At 40.1% G+C, this 21,945-nt stretch overlaps 2 protein-coding genes across 17 annotated transcripts in view; one reads left to right on the forward strand and one right to left on the reverse strand.

Annotated features, from left to right (window-relative positions):
• Window positions 1–11,066, forward strand: part of APBB1IP (amyloid beta precursor protein binding family B member 1 interacting protein) — a 106,236-nt gene extending 95,170 nt beyond the window's left edge. For both annotated transcript variants that reach the window (XM_072651762.1, XM_072651763.1), the window contains exons 13-14: window positions 1,379–1,482; window positions 6,160–11,066. In XM_072651762.1, the coding sequence (XP_072507863.1) occupies window positions 1,379–1,482; window positions 6,160–6,651 (596 nt within the window). In that variant the 3' untranslated portion in view covers window positions 6,652–11,066. The remainder of the gene's footprint in view (window positions 1–1,378; window positions 1,483–6,159) is intronic.
• Window positions 9,863–21,945, reverse strand: part of LOC140532826 (protein adenylyltransferase SelO-like) — a 63,275-nt gene continuing 51,192 nt past the window's right edge. For 11 of the 15 annotated variants that reach the window (XR_011976686.1, XR_011976690.1, XR_011976684.1 and 8 more), the window contains one exon: window positions 9,863–10,526. Coding sequence is in view for 6 of the 15 variants with exons in the window: in XM_072651769.1 (XP_072507870.1) it covers window positions 10,404–10,526 (123 nt within the window). In the remaining 9 variants the exon portion in view is untranslated. Of the gene's footprint in view, window positions 10,527–21,218; window positions 21,431–21,945 lie in introns of those variants that run through there. The other 4 variants (XR_011976687.1, XR_011976685.1, XM_072651771.1 and 1 more) reach the window with 3 other exon arrangements.

The raw sequence follows: 21,945 nt of genomic DNA on the forward strand, positions 1-21,945 counted from the left end.
TTCACCAGAGCTACTGTATCACACACAGCATTACAATGACAGTGTAAAGCCAGCAATCATTTGTTAAGTATCTACTATGTGCTAGACATTATGCAAAGTACTAGGGATACAAAGAAAGGTGAAAATTTGTCTTAGCTGTCAAGGAGCTCATTGTCTAATGGGAGAAATAGCCTACAGATGACCAGGTAGAAAAAGGGCATTTACATGGCAAACTAGAGAGGATCTCAAAAAGAAGGCACGAAGGTTGAGGAAAACTGGGAAAGGCTTTTTTGTAGGAGGTGGGACTTTGGCTGACATTGAAATGAGCCCAAGACATGTAGGTGAGAAGGTAGAGCATTCCAGGCATGGGGGACAGTCCATGTAATTGCCTGAAGTCAAGAGATAGAATCGGCCAGTATCACTGGTAGATTAACTGAATGCTGTTTCGACAGTCTAGTTGCAACATTATGAGAGCCTGACCCAGGGCAGTAACTGGCAGAGGAGAGAAGTAGGTGATTTTGTAAGGGCTATAAAGAGGTCTTAAGTAGGATGAGGATCGTTAGGTTAGAGATCATTGAGCAGTTTCAGCTGAGCTCAGAAATTAGATTAGAGGGTTAAGAAGATAGTGGAAGGAAAGAACACGGAGGCATTGAGTGTAGATGGTCTTTTTATGGCTAAACACCATGAAAAGTGATGGAATGAGAGCTAGCGAGAATGAATCAAATCAGTCTGATTTCACATGGTGATCTCCATGAAGCCACTGAATTAAATCAGTAACTGAATTCTCTAAATATAATGAAATCTGAATGAAATTATCAATTAAGGTGAAGTTTTAGGAGAATGAGGCAAATAATAATATAAGCTCATATCAGAGCTTTTTTCTTACAGTAACTTAGAGGGAATCTCAAGGATCAATTTTCGTTTCCTATAGTTTCTATATCTATTCTGTTTCTATAGTACAACAAAAATTGGTATTTTGAAATGACTCTTCCAGTATTTGTAATGATCAAAAATAATTATATTCATTTTAACATTTATTAAAGCACAAAAGTGAACTAATATATTTTGGATCTTCATTAACAAGGGTTGAAATTGAAAAGGTTTTCAAGTTGACACTGCTAACAAGGTAGTTCAAACAATCTAAACACATTCTTCAGGTATTACAGTTCATGTTTTACTTAAAAAATAGCTAATTTCAAAATTTTTTGTTCTTCTTCTTACAAAATACTGTTACAGTCAAAAATTTTTCAAGCACACCTTCAGTATTGCATATTATTATCTATGAATCCTTATTTAAAGTCCCTACACATAAACTATTTCATTTTCAGGTTATTTATATCCTCTGGCATTGTGAAAATACATTGATTTTCCTCCCTTTTATCTGTCTTTCCCTTTTTAGGGCATGCAGTAAGCACTGTACAACCTAATGGACAGATTTCCCAGCCTACACACTCTCTTAGTGGAATTTTCCAAGAGGCCCAAAGACACACTGAAGCAACAAAGGTATGAGTTTCTCCATGTAAATGAAACCAGTACTCAGATTCATAAATATTTTCTTAATCTTTACTGGTACTCTACTAAAAAACAGAAAATTAATTTCTCCCAACAAAAAGGTTGCTTTGTTGACCATTTCAGAGCTTAAACATATATGTAGAGTTCCTGGTTAAAAGCTTTATTCATTCATGATATGTGTGGGGATTGTACAGTGTGGAGATATCAGTCGAGTTCCACAGTAAAGTCTTCTACACATTCGTATGTGCCAGAAAGAAATCAGATCAAACTTTTGTCATAATCTGTGAGGCCAGTTGTGGAGACGTGTTGTGCCATCACTCTATACTTCAGGAATTGTTACACCTATTTGAGGTTGACCTTATCCTCATCTTAGAAGTGATGCACAGTGTATGCTCACATGCTCAGTTTTTCATATCGCTCGGTGTTCATTTTCTCTAATTAATGGAATTGTAATAGTTCATTTTGAGAATATTTTGTAAAGTATTTTATATATTCTGAGATTACTGTGCAGACATCTAAGGGTAATGTAAAACCCAAGACTGCGTTACTGCTATATGACTATAATTTGAGGGGCAAGAGGAATGACATTTAAATATTTGTTGGAAAGTGTCTGTTGTGTTGAAACAAAAGGTGACAATTTTTTAAAAATAAGATTAAGGTAGTGATTCCCTGTGCTAGGTACTGATGGTATTAATGAAAGTACAAATAAGGGGTCATTGTCCGTCAGGCAGTTAGATGAAAAACTCTGTTCTGCGGCCATTATCCCAGCCTTAACTCTGGCTACATATGAAGCAAATTTATTTCTCTGGTCAGTATAAGGCATAGGTGAGAGAATGTGGATGGTTCTACAAATCCATCATTACTTTGTAAAAAAAAAAAACAAAAACTGTTCAAAGAGTATATCCTACAAACAGTGGGCTGGTGATATCCTCAGAATAAATGTTCTTCCAAGCAAAAGCAGGAAAATTTAGGTGTGAGTTGGAAAAGACTTCGGAATCCATCTAACTTAGAATCTCCCAGTACTTATTCAGGGCTCAAAATGAATATATTTTAGAAGATCTTAAGGAATATGAGTTAAAACAAAGATTTTAGTTTGATTCTGTTATAAAGGACATTCATCCTTAATGTGAGTACATAATTATCCAACATCCCACTTAATCAGTATTTGTTCAGAACTCATAAATCGCAAGCATGTGTCTTTGACCAAAAGTGCTCAGTGAAGTCCTTTTACTTTCCGAATAATAAGTGAACATCTGAAACACAAACCATAGAATAGGGGAATGGAGTACCTATGACACTAAATTAACATCTATTTTGAAATTTTGGCACATTGTGCATTTTTTTTTCCAAATAACAGTTGGAACTGCATATTTAGTTGTATACCACATTCAATCAAAGTTATTTCAAAAGTTATCAGGGTACAAACAAGATGTGTAAACTGCCATTCCAGTTGAAACAGACACTAAAACACTGTCAGCCAGGTAGAACTACTACAGGGTGCACTGATGGCTGTATGCCTTGTAGAGATCTGGAGTAGAGACTGAAGATCTGTTTTCTGGCCCAGATACAAGCAAGGAACTTTTGAGGAGTCATAAGAAATTAATGAACTTGAGCTATGAGCTTTGGAGGAAAAAATGAATCTTTTTTTTTAATCCTTTGGGATTTTTACTTATTTTGCTTTGAATAAATCAAGCTGATCAGCTAATCAAGTATATATTTAAGCATACCTCTGGCATACCTAGCACTGCATTTTATAGATTCAGGAATTGGGTAGACAGTGATTAAGTGACTTGCCCAGGATCACAAAGCTAGTAATTATCTGAAGTAGGATTTGAACTCAGGTCTTCTTAACTCCAAGTCATACACTCCATATTCACTATACTACCCTGATGCCTTTCTTTTAAATTAGCCTTTTCTAGTAATTATATTTTCTATTTCATAATATATATTAATATTAAATCCCAAAGTGATGGGGCATAAATATATTTTCAAATGTGTCCAGAAATAATAATAATCTCTATTAGTTTTATCTTTGTAAATTAATGAACTCTGCCTTAAATCTAGCTAATAATTGCAAATTAGTTGCTAATAGGTTTTGGAACACATCATTTATCTGTAAGAGCTGCATTTAATATTTCCCTTTTCATAGTCTAGAATGTCTGATTTAAAAATAACTTTAAATAATTTTGACAGCAACATACCCCATAGCTCTTATACCAAGGTACGCTGTGTAATATAACAGAATGCTTTGATATTTTTTCACCCTCTCTCAACCACCCCAGAGGGTAAAAGTTTGGTCATTTATGAAGGGTCTCTTGCAATTTCTAAAGACTTGAAAACCTATGCAGATTGTTTTTGTTTGATATCCTGGCTGTTCTTCCAAGTCTGTCTACTTTTCTGTTATGACTAATGATTTCTACAGTGCCTTTTGAACAGAATCATTGAAATGCTTAAAGCAATAAAAGAATCTGAGAATAAAAATAGCTAAATAACTTGTGAACACCAGTTCCCAAGCTGCATGTATGGGGGTAGGAAGGAACAGTTAATTAGCTTATCCATGCAAACTAAATAAAAGAAAAAAATAAATCATAAGGCATTTTCTTGGGAAAAGCCTAATTTGATATTTAGTGGGGAAAGGTCATTACATGATGAAAGAAAAAAAGCATTACTATTCCATTTAAAAATGAAACTGCTCTGGAGGAAGTAACATAGCTGAAAAGCTTGAGTAAAATTTTACATAAATATCAATCATTATTCTACATTCCAGTGCTTACAGATAAAGGGGTGACCCTCACTAGGCCACTAGCCACAACAGTAATAATAACCATTACACCGTTTGCTTTTGTTTTACTTTGTGCACCTTCTTAGTTATTTAATTCATATCATAATTCTGTGTAGTAAGTAGCATGGATTGCTAGATCTGTTCTTCATGTGGAGCTTGAACAGGCCACTCAAGAAATAAGAGTCCAAATATCAAGCAAGGCCATCTCTGCACCTGTTTCTTCATTTGCTAATTGAGGGAGTTGGACGCAGTGATATGAAAGGCCTCTTCTAGGTATAAGATGATCTTATGAAGTAAAGACCACTTCTTCCAGTTTCCGGTGGTAAATACTCTTTCGAAACAAATAAACAGAGGTCCACTAAATCAATTCACCAGTTGAAAGGCAGTCTGACTACAGAAGTATTGCAGCTTCCCTACAAAGCTTCCCTGCAGCCCTAAGAGACAAGCATTTTTAAACTTTGAAGTGCTATATAAATGTGAATGATTCCCAGACTTGATAGGAAGAGAAACTGAAGTAGAGATAGAAAAAGCTAGAACAAAGGAGACATATTTTGGGGGGTTTTTTTGCCAGAATTGTCCTTTCTCCTAAATTCTCATAAAAGTTACTCAGAAAAAATTCTTCTTGCCATCCACTAAACTCTAATGCAAGTAGGACATTCATGCCAGAGCAAGACAGATGACATCTGGAAGGCTTCTTTGTCATCCTCATTTTGTCCTCTATTAAGTGCCTCCTGTGTATAGACGGCTATTAGATAAAATATATGTGAGTGACATGGAATTTATCATCTAGGAGGGGGAAAAGACATAGGTTCATTCGAAGTGTGTAAAACCGAGAGCTCTAGAGGACTATAGGGAAAAGGTCATTCATCCACTACACACAGGAAGAATACTCAAGGCTTCAAGGAAGAAGTAGAATTTGAATTGCTCATTAAAGGAAGGTTTATAGTGGGAGGGTGGGCAGGGTCCTTGTTTCCTGCCATGGTGTCCCATTTTACCAAGGGCTGTAGCTGCTAAAGTTGGGGAGGGCACACTGATCATATACAATGGAAGTGGCTATGCTACCGGCTCAGTTTCTGGCAAGATAAATGTGGCTACTCTGGGACCCTTAGGAGTGTAGAGGAATCTACTGTCCTCTTAGGTTTAGTTTTGTTTTGCTTTAGGGGCAGGATGTTGGTGACCAGAAAGTTAAATAAAAGAATAAGAAAACAGCAATAGCTAAATTCTATTCCAATATAGTCCTTCAAAGTGAGAGACCAGTCCTTAGACTTGATACTCCCTTAATCAGCTAGCTCTATGCTAATCAAAAATGAACGCAGAATTACAGGGTCATCTTAGCCAAATGTCCTACACAGCAGGCAATATATACTTATTCCCTTCTCCTTTTATGCAGGTTAAATCGTAACATAAATCTTACATTTACAAAACACCTTCCTCAGCACTGTCCTATAAGTATGTAAATATTATAATCTCCATTTTATTGATGAAAAAACCCGAGGCCCAGAAGGGTTTTCACACGCCCAAGTTGGAAAGGGCATTCGATTCGAAGTCAGAAGGCCTAGTTCAGATTCCAGTCCAGTTCCTTATTGCATGCCCCTTTGACCTCAATTGAGCAAGGCACTCAAGTTCCCTGGGCTTCCTAATCTGGATAAAACAAATGTCCATCATAGTGTCAAAGTCTTGGGGGAGGTGTGGGGGGACAGACCTCAGTGTAATTTCATTGGCATTACAAGAATAAAGATGAATCCGAAGTCTTAGTTAAATAAATTAACAAAAGTTTTTAATGTGTGCAAAGCACTGTTTGAAATAGGCCTACATTATCTAGATTTGACATGTTTTGATAAGCTTATTCTTTCTGTGGAAACATGAGTAATGTTGTCTTTTTAAAGGACAAGAAGCAGGTCGTTAGTAACTGCGATGTACCAGCACCTCCAGCCAATAATCAGAAGAAATCCCACCTGCCACCACCACCACCACAGCGGCGGTCTTCTGATGTGAATTCAGTGTCTCTTATGCACCCCAAACCCATGCCACCCTCAAAACTGTCACATCAAGATGATTTTCCTTTACCACCATCTATGGAAGAGGCCGCTCTGCCCCCACCGCCACCAGATTTTATCGAAGAGCCTCCCAACTTTGTGCCTCCCCCACCTCCTACAGTTTCTAGTGGTGATGAATTTCCATTACCGCCTCCTCCTCCACCTCCACCATTCCAATCCACAGAACCCAGTAAACCTCCCCCACCCATCACTAAAAAGCCTCCAATGCCTCCTAAAAGGCTAGAGCATCCAGGACCAGCCTCTGGGGGTGCAAGTGGGGAACAAGATTTTATGTCTGATCTGATGAAAGCTTTGCAAAAGAAAAGAGGCAACTTATCCTGAAAGTTTTTTTTGTTTCCTGGAAGAGAAACCTGACAAAATATATCTATATAAATAAGTATACCTCTTTTCTGATTGTGTATTTTTATTCTTGAGATAATTCCATGATTGTTCATAAAAAATATTCGTTTCAAAGTAGAAATGATGTACATATTTTCAAGCATTCAATTATTAACCTTCTTAGAATTGATTTACTGACTTGTGGCTAAATACCTATATTTTCTCATCTTTGCACTTGAATAGATCCTTTTTTTAAAATTGACCACAATTATGATATATGTCTCATTTATTTTATAATTAAAGAATTATATAAAATGTAGCATTTTATATAGACATTGCATAGAGGGTAGTAGGTGGAAATTATAGGGAGGCAGATCTTAGCCCTGTATGAGACCTTTTTCAGAAAGCTTTCCCATAATGGAGGAAGCTGCCTGATGAAATACTATGTCTAATAGCTGAGGCTTTTTGGCCAAAGATGGGGATGCTATAGACAGTCTACGTATAATAGGTGGGAAAGTGGACAGAATACCTCCAAGAGTCCACCAAGTCATAATAGCCTATAATTCTATATTTAAAAGCTAAAAGGAAAATGTTTTCCCTTTGAGTTTCTCAAATCTAATAGATGAAAAGGCAGCACAGGCATAAAGCTTGTCTTGGCATCACGTAATTTTAGAGTTGGTTAGGTCTTCAGTGTCCACACAGTCCATCCAATTCATCTAGCTCTATAGCCAAAAGCAGACCTTTTAACCTCCCAGAATCCCAGAAAACTCTAAAACTACAAATTATAAATAAATTGAGTCTATCTTAATGGAGGGAGTTAATATACCACTGTAGGGAACTCCTGGTCCAATCAAAAAAGGGGGGGCGGGAGAGAAGGGAGAAAAACTGAACACAAATATTTTATAATGTAATCTACCCTTTAAAAGAATTTTTAAATAGTTATTAATTCTGGTCACATTTCTCAGTGTTATCACCAACTCTTAATAATGCATTTCCCCAAAGCAAATACGCAAGTTTCTCCAGTCTCCAGTTTTCCTAGGAAAACGAGGAAAAGAACTTTAAAAAAAGTTTATTCGTTTCATTTGCAGATCACTGCCCATTTTATTTTACAGTGCACTGTGCATGGATTTTATTTTTTCATGTATGAATAATACAAAAAAGATCTGAATTTGTAAATTAACCATCACTTAAACTATTGTGCATTCTAAACTCATCACTTTTCAACTCTAAAAAGATGATGTATGCCTCCATTTTGGTGGACGAAAAATGAAGTTTAGAAAATAAGTTAAATTTCATTTTGCTTACAAAGCAAAACATAATAATATAGGACCTAAGTATTTTTTTAAAATATGGATGAAAGATTTTCAGGTTGTCAGTTTTTAACCTAGATGTTAATTTAAATATTATCAGTTTGCCAAGTACAGTTGAGGGAGATATGATTATGTTTCAATATATTTATTAAATTATAATTTACGAGGTCTTATTATTTTATGAATATGTGTTAGGACAAGGACAAAGGATAACTAATATATATACAAAATTCCTATTTAAAAACTGTAAATCTATTAGAAAATTACTTGCTACCAACATCTGAATCTGGGAGGACCACAGGCATCCAAGCTAATTAAAATGTGTGATTCCCCAACAAATAATGAAATAAATCTCAGGAAAGCATTTTCCCTGACCCAAATGCAATGAAGTCAAGGCAGGTACCCTTCCTTACCCTGCTTGTTGGCCAGTCTAACTCTAAGCCCACCTCCATAGTCATAGACCCTATGGGCTCAGGGATCCATTTCCTTGCAAGGCCCCAAAGGAAGCATAGTTTAGAGGTTTGGAGTTGGAAGATCCAAGTTTAGATCCTGGTTCTTCTACTTTTAATATGTTTGTGACCTTTGAACAAATCAGTTTTGTTATCTGCAGAATTATTCCTAAGGTCCTTTCTAGTTTAAAATTATATCTTATTTTAACATAGATGATAAACTAGATTAGTTCCTGAACCACCTTTGTGGTCCAGGTTTGCTTCCAAGCAAGTCTAAGAGCCCTGTCCATTCAAACTCCCTAGGATTACCCAGGCCCTTATCAGAGAGGGGACTGAGCCAGACCACCCGGCCTTTTCTGATCAACCTGAGCGCAAGTTGGTCTTTTTTCCTGAATTCATCTCAGACTTTTTGTTGTTGTTGTTGTTCAATGCATTGGACCAACTTTTTGTTGTTTCCGTGTAATTACTGAAAGTAAAAACTGTACAACTAAATGTCCCCAGGGTGATGAATCTCCTCCCTCTTCTGTCAGCTCCCTCCCTGCTGGTTGTCAAAACTCAGTGGTTCAGCCCCACCCCTCTTTACTACAGATAATCTGTTGTCCATCTATAACCTCAGATATACATCTCATTAAATCTGGAAGCTATTATGTACAATTCTTAATTCCCAGATGGCTTGGAATTTAAAATTCCCTCTAAAGGTCCCTTTTTCTTACTTTATGTTCATAACTGTTCTGGATAGATAGTGTTAACAACTCTGACCACTGGATAAGTTTATAGATTACTATGAAAATGTAAATGCTATAAAATTTTTGTTTTTAGAGTTCTGTGAAAAATTTTACATATGTACATAAATTTAATTTTGTAAACAGAATTTTAGTGCTCGAAAGTACCTCCACAATCATCTAATCCAACCACTTCATCTTATGCATGAGGCCCAGACACATAGCAACAGAAGCAGCCCAAGAACACACTTTGGATGAGTAAGGCCTTAGTTATAGATGGTCCAAGGAGGTGACAAGCAGAAGGTTGTATCATAACAAGGAAATCCATCAGGAGAGAATCAACGACCAAGGACAAGGTTGTTAACAAAAGAAATTTTGAGAACAAGCCCAAGATCTGAAGCTTAAAAGTCAAGAGCGGAAGTAATGCAGAATAGTCCAGCTTGTACACTGTGCCCCAGACTCTGTGGTCTGAACAGTTCCAATGCACCAGCACTGGGGCCTGGATATGCATGTTTCCACAAACCAAAAACAAGCTGAATATCTGCTAAATGAGTTTCATACAAAGATGAAATATTTTCAAGGTGGAATTTAATGTTGTCTCTTGTAGTCTTATAAAATGAGAACTTAAGAAGAAAAATATTTTTCTATTAAAAAATATGCTTGTCTAATTTCCGGAGTCTGTTCTTTAAAATTTGTTTCTGAAACCCAAAGAAACTGAAATAGAGGCAAAGCCTAAAAACACTGCTCCATTTAATGTCATTTCACAATAATTACATTAGCAATGCTTTATATAACACAAATTCCACCACAGCCATTGTGCAGCTATCACCCAAGTTCACAGGGATTCTACATAAACTCCAGCCTACTTATTAGCTATTTGTATCATAAAATGAAATGTTCTCTAAAATGGGACACCTAACATAGGGCTTTACAGAAACAATTAGTAATGTAAGATGGGCATGGTTTTTTTAGCAGAATTGACTAAAGGGTTATCTTAAAATTTCTTCATTATTAAAAGCAATTCAAGCAATTTACTGAAAGGGAGCTACAGTCTTTCCAAATTATTGATTAAAACGCAAAGATCAGAACAGTTTTCAGTAAGAAAACTTCAGGACTAAACTTTTTTTGGCTAAATGTTTATTATTCATACATAATTACATTTCATTATTATAAAAATCTATGACTCACCAATATGCAATTTCTTATTAACTATTTCTCAGATTATATTAAAAGTCCAATGTTTAAAAAATATTCCTAATTAAGACAAACTGTCATCAGGATGAACAGCTGACTTTGAGATCTTTTGCCCACAAAGGGGTAGGTGAAGAATAGCCTGCTTTCTCAGCTGCTGACTGCTTCTGGAATGGACGCTGTAGAACTTGCTGTAAAAGATGAACCTACAAAATTGGAACAAATAAAAGTTTCACTGGAAGAGGGGGAAGAAATTCTAACAAGACAGTTCTTCAAGTTTATTTAAAAGCCTTTATATTATTTTATTACTACATTCTAATGTAAATATGGGAGTAGTATTTAATACCTGGATACATAATATTATTCAAAAATAAAATGAAGCTTATTTTGTTTTAACAGGAATAATAATAATTATAATGGTAGCTAGCCAGCCACTGTGCTAAGTGCTTCATAATTATTAGCACATATGATCCCAACAACCATCCTTGGAGGTAGGAGCTATTATGATTCCCATTTTACAGATGAGGAAAATGAGGCAAACAGGGTTAAGTGACCTGCCCAGGGTCACACAACTAGTGAGTATCTTGAAGCTGGATTTGAACTCTGGTCTTCCTGACTCTAAGCTCGGTATTCACCATGTCACCTAACTTCCTTAAACCCAGAGTTTGCCACCATCCTCTTCTAATTTATCATCTTAGATCTTTTTTACATGCATGCCATGTCACAATGTATGAATGCTAAGATTTTATTAAAAAGTAATTTATGATGGGGAGCCAAGATGGTGCAGAAGAGGCAGCTGCTCACATGCACTGTCCCTCAAACCCCTCTGGACACCTTTAAATAATTCTATAAAGCAATTCCTGGAGTGGCAGAACACAAAAAAGGACAGGGTGAAATATTTTTCCAGCCAAAGGCAACTTAGAAGGTCAGCAGGAAAAGTCTGTCACACTTGGGTGAGAGTGGAGCATAGTCCAGCACAGACCAGGCCCTCAGCAAACCACAGACAGGCCTTGGGAGCCACTGAATCTATAGTGGCAGCAGCTGATTCCAGAGCTCTCAGTCCACAGATGGTAAGGGAGTTAGACAACTAATCAAAAGGAGATTGCAAAGGTTCTTTGCTGGCACTAGGGGCAGGACTGTTGCTTGGCCCATATTTTAATCCCAGGTTGCAGTTCCGGTTGGAGGTCCCAGGGCAAGGAGGAGCATTGGCACAACAGAACTTGTGACTGCAGTGGAATGGGGACTCTCCTCACAGTTTCAGGGCAGAAAAGAGTGCTTGTGGTCTCACAGAGCAGAGCACAGAGTAATATACATCCCTCCTTAGATCATAGCACCTTGAAAGAATTGAAAACTTACAGGTCCCAAGAAGTATCTCTGAAAACAACTAAACAAAAACCATGAAGCTTAGGACAGTGCACCCTCCTCCCTGGATGCTGAGTCCCACTTCAACAAAGAATTAAAAGTCAAGAAGTAGACTGGAAAAATGAGTGAACAACAGAAAAAATATCTGACCACACAAAGTTACTACAATGGCAAGGAAGATCAAAATACACTCAGAAGAAGAAAACAAATTCAAAGCCTGCAAGAAAAAATGAATTAGTCTTAGTATGTGGAAGGTCTCAAAAAGGATCAAGTAGGAGAGTTACAGGAAAAATTTGGAAGAGAAAGTTGAGTGATACAAAAAAAAGAGTCAGCAGCTTGGTAAAGAAGACACAAAAAAATGCTGAAGAAAATAACACCTTAAAAAACAGATTAGGCCAAGTGGTGAAAGAAGGACAAAAAATGAGAAGAATGCACTGAAAAGCAAATGGAAAAAGGGGCACAAAAATTTAATGAAGAAAAAAAACTCCTTACAAAGTAGAATTGGCCAAATGGAAAAGGAGGTCCAAAAGCTCACTGAGGAAAATAATTCCTTAAAAATTAGAATGGAAGCTAATGACTTTATGAGAGAAATCAAGAAACAATAAAATAAAGTCAAAAGAATAAAAAATAAGGCAAAGTGAAATATCTAACTGGAAAAATAACTGACCTAGAAAACAGATCCAGAACAGATAATGTGAAAATTATTGGACTACCTGAAAGCCATGACCAAAAAAAAAGAGCTGAGACATCTTCTGAGAAATTATCAAGGAAAACTGTCCTGATATTCTCAGGGGAGAGGGTAAAATAGAATTTGAAAGAATCCACCAATCACCTCCTGAGATTCCAGAGTGAAAACTTCCAGAAATATTATAGCTAAATCCCAGAGTTCCCAGATCAAGGAGAAAATATTGCAAGCAGCCAGAAATAAACAATTATAAGTTCTGTGGAGCCACAGTCAGGATAACACAAGATTTAGCAGCTTAAAGAACTGGAGGGCTTGGATGATGATATTCTGGAGGACAAAGGAGTTAGGATTACAATCAAGAACCACCTACCCAACAAAACTGAGTATAATCCTTCAAGGGAAAAAACAGACATTCAATAAAATGGAGGACTTTCAAACATTCTTGATGAAAAGACCAAAGATGAACAGAGAATCTGACTTTCAAATACAAAACTCAAGAGAAGCATAAAAAGGTAAACAGGAAAGAGAAATCATCAGAGACTTAATAAGGTTAAACTGTTTACATGCCTGCATGGGAAGATAATACATGTAACTCATAAGAACATTTTCATTATTAGGGTGGTTAGAAGGAGTATATATATATATATATATATATATATATATACACAGAGGGCACAGGTGTTAGCTGAATATGAAGAGATATCTAAAAAAAATTAAGGAATACACTAGGAGAAAGGGAAAGGTAGAATTGGGCAAATTATCTCACGTAAAAGAGACAAGAAAAAGCTTTTACAATGGAGGGGAACATGGGGAAGGTGAGAGGGAGTGAGTGAACCTTACTCTCATTAGAACTGACTCAAAGAGGGAATAGCATAGACACTCAGTTGGGCACAGAAATCTATCTTACCCTACAGGAAAGTAGGGGGAAGGGGACAAGAAGTGGTGAGCAATACAAGGGAGGGCAGACTGGGGGAGGCTGTAGTCAGAAGCAAAACACTTTTGAGGAGGGACGAGGTGAAAGCAGAAAATAGAATAAACAGAGGGGCAATCAGGATGGAGGGAAATATAGTTAGCAATTGTAACTATGAAAAAATTTAGGGGGAGGAGCCAAGATGGAGGGGTAGAAAGACACACATATGCTAGCTCCAAACCCACAGCCCATAAAATATCTGTAAAGAAGAACTCCCAACAAATTCTGGAGCAGCAAAAGCCACAGAACAATGGAGTGGAGGAGATTTCTATTCCAGAGAGCCCTGAAAACCTGACGCAAAAGGTCCGTCACGCACCGGACCCAGAGCAGGGCCCAGCCCTGCCTTGGCCACGCAGCACCAAGAGGAGCAGATCCAAGCAGGCTTCAGGGACAGAATCTCCAGGGGCCAAGCAGGTCCCTCCACCCACAGGTGACAAGGGTCGGTGAGAGGGTCTCTTTGGCTGGTCGAGAGGGGAGTGGGGTGTCCCCATAACTCAGGCCCCCTCGGGAGGCAGCAGTGGAGGCAGCAGCGGACAAGGGCTCCCCAAGCAGGCAGGAGCTCAGATCCATTGTTGAAGGTCTCTGCATAAACCGCATAAACCCCCTGAGGGAACTGAGCCCCTAGTGGTGGCCCTGCCCCCACCCAAGCACCTGAACTTAATCTCACACTGAATAGCAGCCCCGCCCTGCCAAAGCCCTAAGGCTGGGAAGCAGCATTTGAATCTCAGACACCAAGCGCTGGCTGGGCAGATCTGGAGGCGTGGTGGGAGTGGAAAGAAGACTCAGAAGTCAAGTCACTGGCTGGAAAAATGACCAGAAAAGGGGAAAAAAATAAGACTATAGAAGGTTACTTTCTTGGTGAACAGATAATTCTTCCCTTCCTTTCTGATGAGGAAGAACAATGCTTACCATCAGGGAAAGACACAGAAGTCAAGGCTTCTGTATCCCACACATCCAAAATAAGTATACCATGGGCTCAGGCCATGGAAGAGCTCAAAAAGGATTTTGAAAATCAAGTAAGAGAGGTGGAGGAAAAACTGGGAAGAGAAATGAGAGAGATGAAAGAAAAGCATGAAAAGCAGGTCAACACCTTGCTAAAGGAGACCCAAAAAAATGCTGAAGAAAATAACACCTTGAAAAATAGGCTAACTCAATTGGCAAAAGAGGTTCAAAAAGCCAATGAGGAGAAGAATGCTTTAAAAAGCAGAATTAACGAAATGGAAAAGGAGGTTCAAAAGCTCACTGAAGAAAATAGTTCCTTCAAAATTAGAATGGAACAGATGGAGGCTAATGACTTTATGAGAAACCAAGAAATCACAAAACAAAACCAAAAGAATGAAAAAATGGAAGATAATGTGAAATATCTCATTGGAAAAACAACTGACCTGGAAAATAGATCCAGGAGAGACAATTTAAACATTATGGGACTACCTGAAAGCCAGGATCAAAAAAAGAGCCTAGACATCATCTTTCATGAAATTATCAAGGAAAACTGCCCTGATATTCTAGAATCAGAGGGCAAAATAAGTATTCAAGGAATCCACAGATCACAGCCTGAAAGAGATCCAAAAAGAGAAACTCCTAGGAACACTGTGGCCAAATTCCAGAGTTCCCTGGTCAAGGAGAAAATATTGCAAGCAGCTAGAAAGAAACAATTCAAGTATTGTGGAAATACAATCAGGATAACACAAAATCTAGCAGCTTCTACATTAAGGGATCGAAGGGCATGTAATATCATATTCCAGAAGTCAAAGGAACTAGGACTAAAACCAAGAATCACCTACCCAGCAAAACTGAGTATAATATTTCAGGGGAAAAAATGGTCTTTCAATGAAATTGGGGACTTTCAAGCATTCTTGATGAAAAGACCAGAGCTGAAAAGAAAATTTGACTTTCAAACACAAGAATGAAGAGAAGCATGAAAAGGTAAATAGCAAAGACAAGTCATAAGGGACTTACTAAAGCTGAACTGTTTACATTCCTACATGGAAAGACAATATTTGTAACTCTTGAAACTTTTCAGTATCTGGGTAGTGGGTGGGATTACACACACACATGCACACACACACAGAGAGCACAGAGCGAATTGAATAGGATGGGATCATATCTTAAAAAAATGAAATTAAGGGGTGAGAGAAATATATTGGGAGGAGAAAAGGATAAATGGAATGGGGCAAATTATCTCTCATAAAAGAGGTAAGCAAAAGACTTTTTAGTGGAGGGAAAAAGAAGGGAGGTGAGAGAAAAACATGAAGTCTCATCACATTCCACTAAAGGAAGGAATAAAATGCACACTCATTTTGGTATGAAAACCTATCTTACAATAGAAAGTGGGGGAGAAGGGGATAAGCAGGGTGGAGGGGAGGATGGAAGGGAGGGCAATGGGAGGAGGGAGCAATTTGAAGTCAACACTCTTGGGGAGGGACAGGATCAAAAGAGAAAATAGAAGCAATAGGGGGCAGGATAGGATGGAGGGAAATATAGTTAGTCTTACAAAATACGACTATTATGGAAGTCATTTGCAAAACTACACAGATATGGCCTATATTGAATTGCTTGCCTTCCAAAGGGAAGGGATGGGGAGGGAGGGATGAAGAGAAGTTGGAACTCAAAGTTTTAGGAACAACTGTCGAGTACTGTTCTTGCCACTAGGAAATAAGAAATACAGGTAAAGGGGTATAGACAATTATCTGGCCCTACAGGACAAAAGAGAAGATGGGGGCAAGGGAAGGGAGGGATGATAGAAGAGAGGGCAGATTGGTGACAGGGGCAACTAGAATGCTCAGTGTTTGGGGTGGGGGGAGGGGACAAATGGGGAGAAAATTTGGAACCCAAAATTTTGTGAAAATGAATGTTAAAAGTTAAATAAATTAATTTAAAAAAAATAAAAAGGAAAAAAAGAAAAAATTTAGAAGCAATTTTCTCTGATAAAGGCTCTCATTTCTCAAACATATAGAGAACTGAGTCAAATTTATAAAAATAGCCATTCCTCGACTGATAAATGATAAAAAAATGAAGTTTTCATGCCAAGCCTAGAGGCCTGTATTGGGCTACCCGAGTCTTTCTTACCTGTCCAGGTCTTCGGCTGGCCACGCCGGATGCACATATGAGAGAAAGGACGTTCCAGAGTCAAACAGGGGTTGAGCTTTATTACAGGGTTTCGGTTACAAGTGCAGGGGCTCTTCTTTCTTAGGACGAAGAGGGGGAGATTTCCTAAGAAGGCTAAGCTTAAGGGAATGGAAGTAGAAGTACAAGCGGGGAGAGAGGGGGAGGGGAGAGAGGAAAGAAAAGAAGCGGAGCCCTACTTTTCTCTTTGGCTCCACACGTGCTAAGAGCTTTTAGGCTTCCTCAATCCTACTTAATCTTCAGCCACACAGTTTGCATCTCAATACCATGCTGTTAGGTAACTAGGTGTGCTCCAATCCGGGACGACCTCGAGGGCAGGGAGACTCCACCCATCAGGTATCTCCGGGGGAGAGGCGGAAATACCCGAGCTAGCCGAGCTAGCTCGGTCTGACCTTCTCGAACCCCCGCTGTTCATGGAGGGCCTCGTAAGACTCTAAGATTTAGAAGTCCCACTTTTACCTGCCCGAGACTGTCCACACGGAATTGAGCTTCCAGTCCCAACATATCCCCTTCTTTGTTATGCGCGGAGCGCACCTGGCTCTAGAGCAAACAGTGGCTGGAGGCTGAGTGGATTAGGAAGGCCTTTAGCATATGAGTACCTTACAACAAGACTTCATTCACACAGAAATCTGCAGCTAGCACAACTGACAAAGGGAGGCATCAAATAAAACAAAGATGAAACTAAATGGCTGAGTTACAACTGGGGAAGTGCAATCAACTAAAATCCCAAAGCATATTTTAAGAGAAGCAGGTGGTGTAGGCGCCTTACACCACCACTCCCTTAATCTTGCAAATGGATCTATACAGGTGGAAAATTGGTCACCTCCTCCCCACCCAAGTGTCCTGGGTTTGTGATATCAAAGTCCTCATTCAGCTGGTGAAAAAAGGATGCCTAGATGGGAAACTGTCAGCAGCAGTGTCTGCGGTTGTGATGAGGGCTGCTTCCTCTCTGGGCAGCAAGGTTAAAGCTGTCAGCAGCAGGCTCAGGTGGTGTATGATCCTTCTCCGGGGTCTCTGGGCTCTCCGGGGTCTCCACCTCCTGCGTCTCCATCGTCTCCGACCTCGGTTCCCACCTACGGATCCTTCTAATGGGAATCCACGCATCACCTTTTCCTGTGGAGACACAAACATACCCTGGACCCCATATTAGTATCTTATACGGACCTTTCCATTTCCCTGAGGCCATATCCTTTACCATGGCCCATGTGTCTTTATATCCAGCCTGGGTATTACTTTCCTTGCGGGGTTGTCTTGGAAAAGTCACAAAATGTCTCATAGCTGGAGTAGTATGTGAGTTTCTTGAGATATGCAAAAAATTGTGTGTATACACAGCTGTATCAAGCTCTGATTGTGTTAGGCGACCTTTTCCCCTTCTTTGTTTAGCGAGGATCGCCTTCAAGGTGAGATTGGCCCTTTCCACTATGGCCTGGCCTTGTGGATTGTAGGGGATTCCTGTAACATGTCGAATCCCTAGATCGCGGAGGAAGTGTGTAAGGGTTTGAGAAGTATAGGCAGGGCCGTTATCTGTCTTTATTTCTAAGGGTAAGCCTGAAACAGAAAAACAGTGCCAAAGATGTTGAATTACTTTAGCACTTGATTCACCTGGCTGTAAAGTCACCATAAGGAATCCGGACCATGTGTCAACTGTCACATGTATGCACTGGCCCTTAAGATGGGTGACATCCATTTGCCAAATTTCATTGGGTGCCAAGCCACGAGGATTGACACCCTGGTCTAGAGATGGGTGGAATGGGATACATTGGAGACAGCTCTTAACAATTTTTCTGGCCTGTTCCTGAGTTATCCCATATAATTTGCAGAGGGCTTCTGTGGCTAGGTGGAACCTATCATGAGCCTTTTGGGCCCTTTCTTGTGGTTCCACAGTGTGCCCTACCAGGTATAGTGAATTGTCTGCTATTTGATTTCCTTCAAAAATTGGTCCTGTGCCATTTGTATGTGAGCGCACATGTAAAACATAAAAAGGGTGTGTTCTGTTATTAATGGTGGTCAATAGCCGCTCACACTGTGAAAAAATATTGGACCGATAATCTACAATAGAGTCCTCAATCCGTGAAATTAATAAAGATGCATACTGACTATCAGTGATAATATTAATGGGTATGTCACTATATATTTGGAGAGCTTGGATTATAGCTTCCAATTCGTTCTGTTGAGTAGAGGTGTAGGGTGTGTTAACTATATATATCTCTTGGGAGGCCGAATTATAAATAGATGCCTTGTGATGTTTCGTGGCATCTGTAAAAATGTTAGGCCCTTCTACTGGGTTTGGTGAGTACCTTTTCACTGGTGCTGGGGCCCACTGTAATAATTCTTTGAATAGAAAAGTCGAATTTGGTTTCATCTGGGCCCAGTGGAGTATAGTGGCCCAAGAAACATGATTCTGAGCTAACTCTTCTACATCCTTAGTGGTGAGTGTAGCATAAAGAATTGGCTGTTTTTGGTATATGTGGGTGGCTCTTCTTACTGCCTCTAGTGCTAACCGTCCTAGAAATTCCCACTTGTTTAGTAAACTGCTTCCTGTTTTACTTAAATATACCCACTCTAGGGGCTTCTCTTTTTGGTGTATGACGGCATAGGGAGGTGTGGTGGAGATAATAGATACCTCCAGATCTCCTCCTGGATCCCACCGAAATGTGGTGGACTCTAAAAATTGTTTTTTTATTTTATTGCCTCTATGGCCTTGGCTGCTTCAGGAGTCAATGTTCGTGGGGAATTTAAAGCAGAGTCTCCTGTCAATAGTGAATATAAAGGTTGCATGAGAGGTAAAGGTATAGGCACCTTTGATCTTATCCATTGGATAGCTCCTACCAGTTTCTGAGCATCATTGAGTGTTTGGATCTTTATATCCCATTTTGGGGGTTCCGGCCAAATGATGGTGCCCTGTATCTGATATCCCAAATATTTGTAATTGGGTCCTCTCTGTATCTTTTCAGGAGCAATAACTAATCCTAGTCCTAAAAGGTTCCTTTCTACTGCTTGGAAACACTTCTCCAGTTCCTTGAGCTGAGGTGCAGCTATGAGGATGTCATCCATATAATGGATGATTTTGCATTGGTATTGCTGTCTGGGGCTTTCTAAGGCTTGATTAACATACCACTGGCAGATGGTGGGGCTGCAACTCATACCTTGGGGCAATACCTTCCACTGATACCTCTTTGCAGGTCCTTCGTTATTGGGGTGAGGTATTGTAAAAGCAAACCGAGGACAATCTACTTTGTTTAAAGGAATGGAAAAAAAACAATCCTGAATATCAATGATTATAAGTGACCAACCCTCCGGGATGGCATTAGGAGAAGGGAGACCTGGTTGCAGGGCTCCCATAGGCATGAGAGACTGATTTACCTTCCTTAGATCTGTAAGGAACCTGAATTTCCCGGATTTTTTCTTTATAACAAACACAGGAGCATTCCAGGGTGACTTTGATGGTTCTATATTTCCTTTTTCTAATTGCTCCTTAACCAATAGTTGTAGTGCCTGGAGTTTTTCTGGGGTCAGGGACCATTGCTCCACCCAAATCGGGGTGTCTGACTTCCAATTCAAGGGTGGGGACTCCAGTGCAACTGCAATGGCCCTTACTAAAAATTTGATAGCTTCATCCCGAGGCGGCTCATAATGTCCCTGCCCCAGATGTTAAAACTAAGTCCTGGAATCACCAACGGCCATACGGTCCCTTGGCGATCCTCTGCCTCCCACTTTACTGGGTGCATTGTCTCTAAGGTATTTTGGCACCCTCCTATTCCCCACACTGGTCTCTGGCTTTCTTTAAGCTTCCAGCGCCTTAAGGGAAGGGCAATAGCTATGGGAAGCTGATCCTGGCCCCTCCCTGTACTTATTTCTTTCTGCCCAGGGGTAAGGCAGGCTCTAGCTAAGCTCTTCCAGTCATTAGGAGTCAGAACAAACTGACCGCTGAGAGTTTCAAGCATGGTTATAACAAAGGGTGAATTAGGGCCATGCTTGGTACAAGCCTCTTTAAGAGTCGCCACTCTCTTCCACTCTATGGGTATGTGGCTCCTCCGAACCCCACCGGGGACACTGGGGTCCGCTATTTCTAACACAGGAAATGTCCCTACATCTTCTCCATTCTCTATAGCCTTTCTTATTCCTTTTTCCAAACTGGACTGTGGCCCTGAACTGTCTGACCAATGGAGCAGGTTATAAGGAGGCGCGGAGGGAAGGCACGGCGTATTCTCCCCTGCCTCGCCTTTTCCATCCGCTAGATGGAGCTCCGGGTCTATTTTTTCTTTACGCTCCTTAACTTTCCGCTGAACTTTCTGCTTGCCTGGGTCCTCCCCTCCCCTCTCTCCGCTTCCACTCTTATTCCAATCCCGCCCTGGCCTCTCCGGCCCTTCCAGCAGGCTTTTAATTACACCAAATATCAGGAAATCTAAATCCTCCAGCTCCCCAGGGTATTGTTGCTCGTAAGCAGTCATTTGCTCTCCGACCGCTCCCCATTTTTCTCTTGATATTCCTGCCTGCTTGAGCCAAGGAGAAACTTTCCAAATCCTTTCACAAAATTCTCGGAGGTCATCTAACTCTATTGTGACCCCCGCCTTCCTGCATTCCCTGTGAAGTGTCTCAGCCCAGACCTCCTGTTCCTCTGGCTTTATTACTGGCAATAGATTCCCCATCTCCGCCCTTTTCCCAGGGGTTTGGGAAGCTTCTCTCCCCTTTCTCTCCTTCCGAATCTAGGATTCGGGACTCGCTTCTTTCACAGCCCCTTCCGGGTGTACCCCAAAAGCACCCAGGATTATCTACGCTCCCAATCCCTGTTGGGACGCCAACTGCCAAGCCTAGAGGCCTGTATTGGGCTACCCGAGTCTTTCTTACCTGTCCAGGTCTTCGGCTGGCCACGCCGGATGCACGTATGAGAGAAAGGACGTTCCAGAGTCAAACAGGGGTTGAGCTTTATTACAGGGTTTCAGTTACAAGTGCAGGGAGTCTTCTTTCTTAGGACGAAGAGGGGGAGATTTCCTAAGAAGGCTAAGCTTAAGGGAATGGAAGTAGAAGTACAAGCGGGGAGAGAGGGGGAGGGGAGAGAGGAAAGAAAAGAAGCGGAGCCCTACTTTTCTCTTTGGCTCCACACGTGCTAAGAGCTTTTAGGCTTCCTCAATCCTACTTAATCTTCAGCCACACAGTTTGCATCTCAATACCATGCTGTTAGGTAACTAGGTGTGCTCCAATCCGGGACGACCTCGAGGGCAGGGAGACTCCACCCATCAGGTATCTCCGGGGGAGAGGCGGAAATACCCGAGCTAGCCGAGCTAGCTCGGTCTGACCTTCTCGAACCCCCGCTGTTCATGGAGGGCCTCGTAAGACTCTAAGATTTAGAAGTCCCACTTTTACCTGCCCGAGACTGTCCACACGGAATTGAGCTTCCAGTCCCAACATTTTCAGATGAAGTAATCAAAGTTATCTTTATCCATATGAAAAAAAATCCTCTAAATCACTACTGATTGGAGAA

The sequence above is a fragment of the Notamacropus eugenii genome, chromosome 3 (assembly GCF_028372415.1).
Source record: "Notamacropus eugenii isolate mMacEug1 chromosome 3, mMacEug1.pri_v2, whole genome shotgun sequence".
NCBI lineage: Eukaryota > Metazoa > Chordata > Mammalia > Diprotodontia > Macropodidae > Notamacropus > Notamacropus eugenii.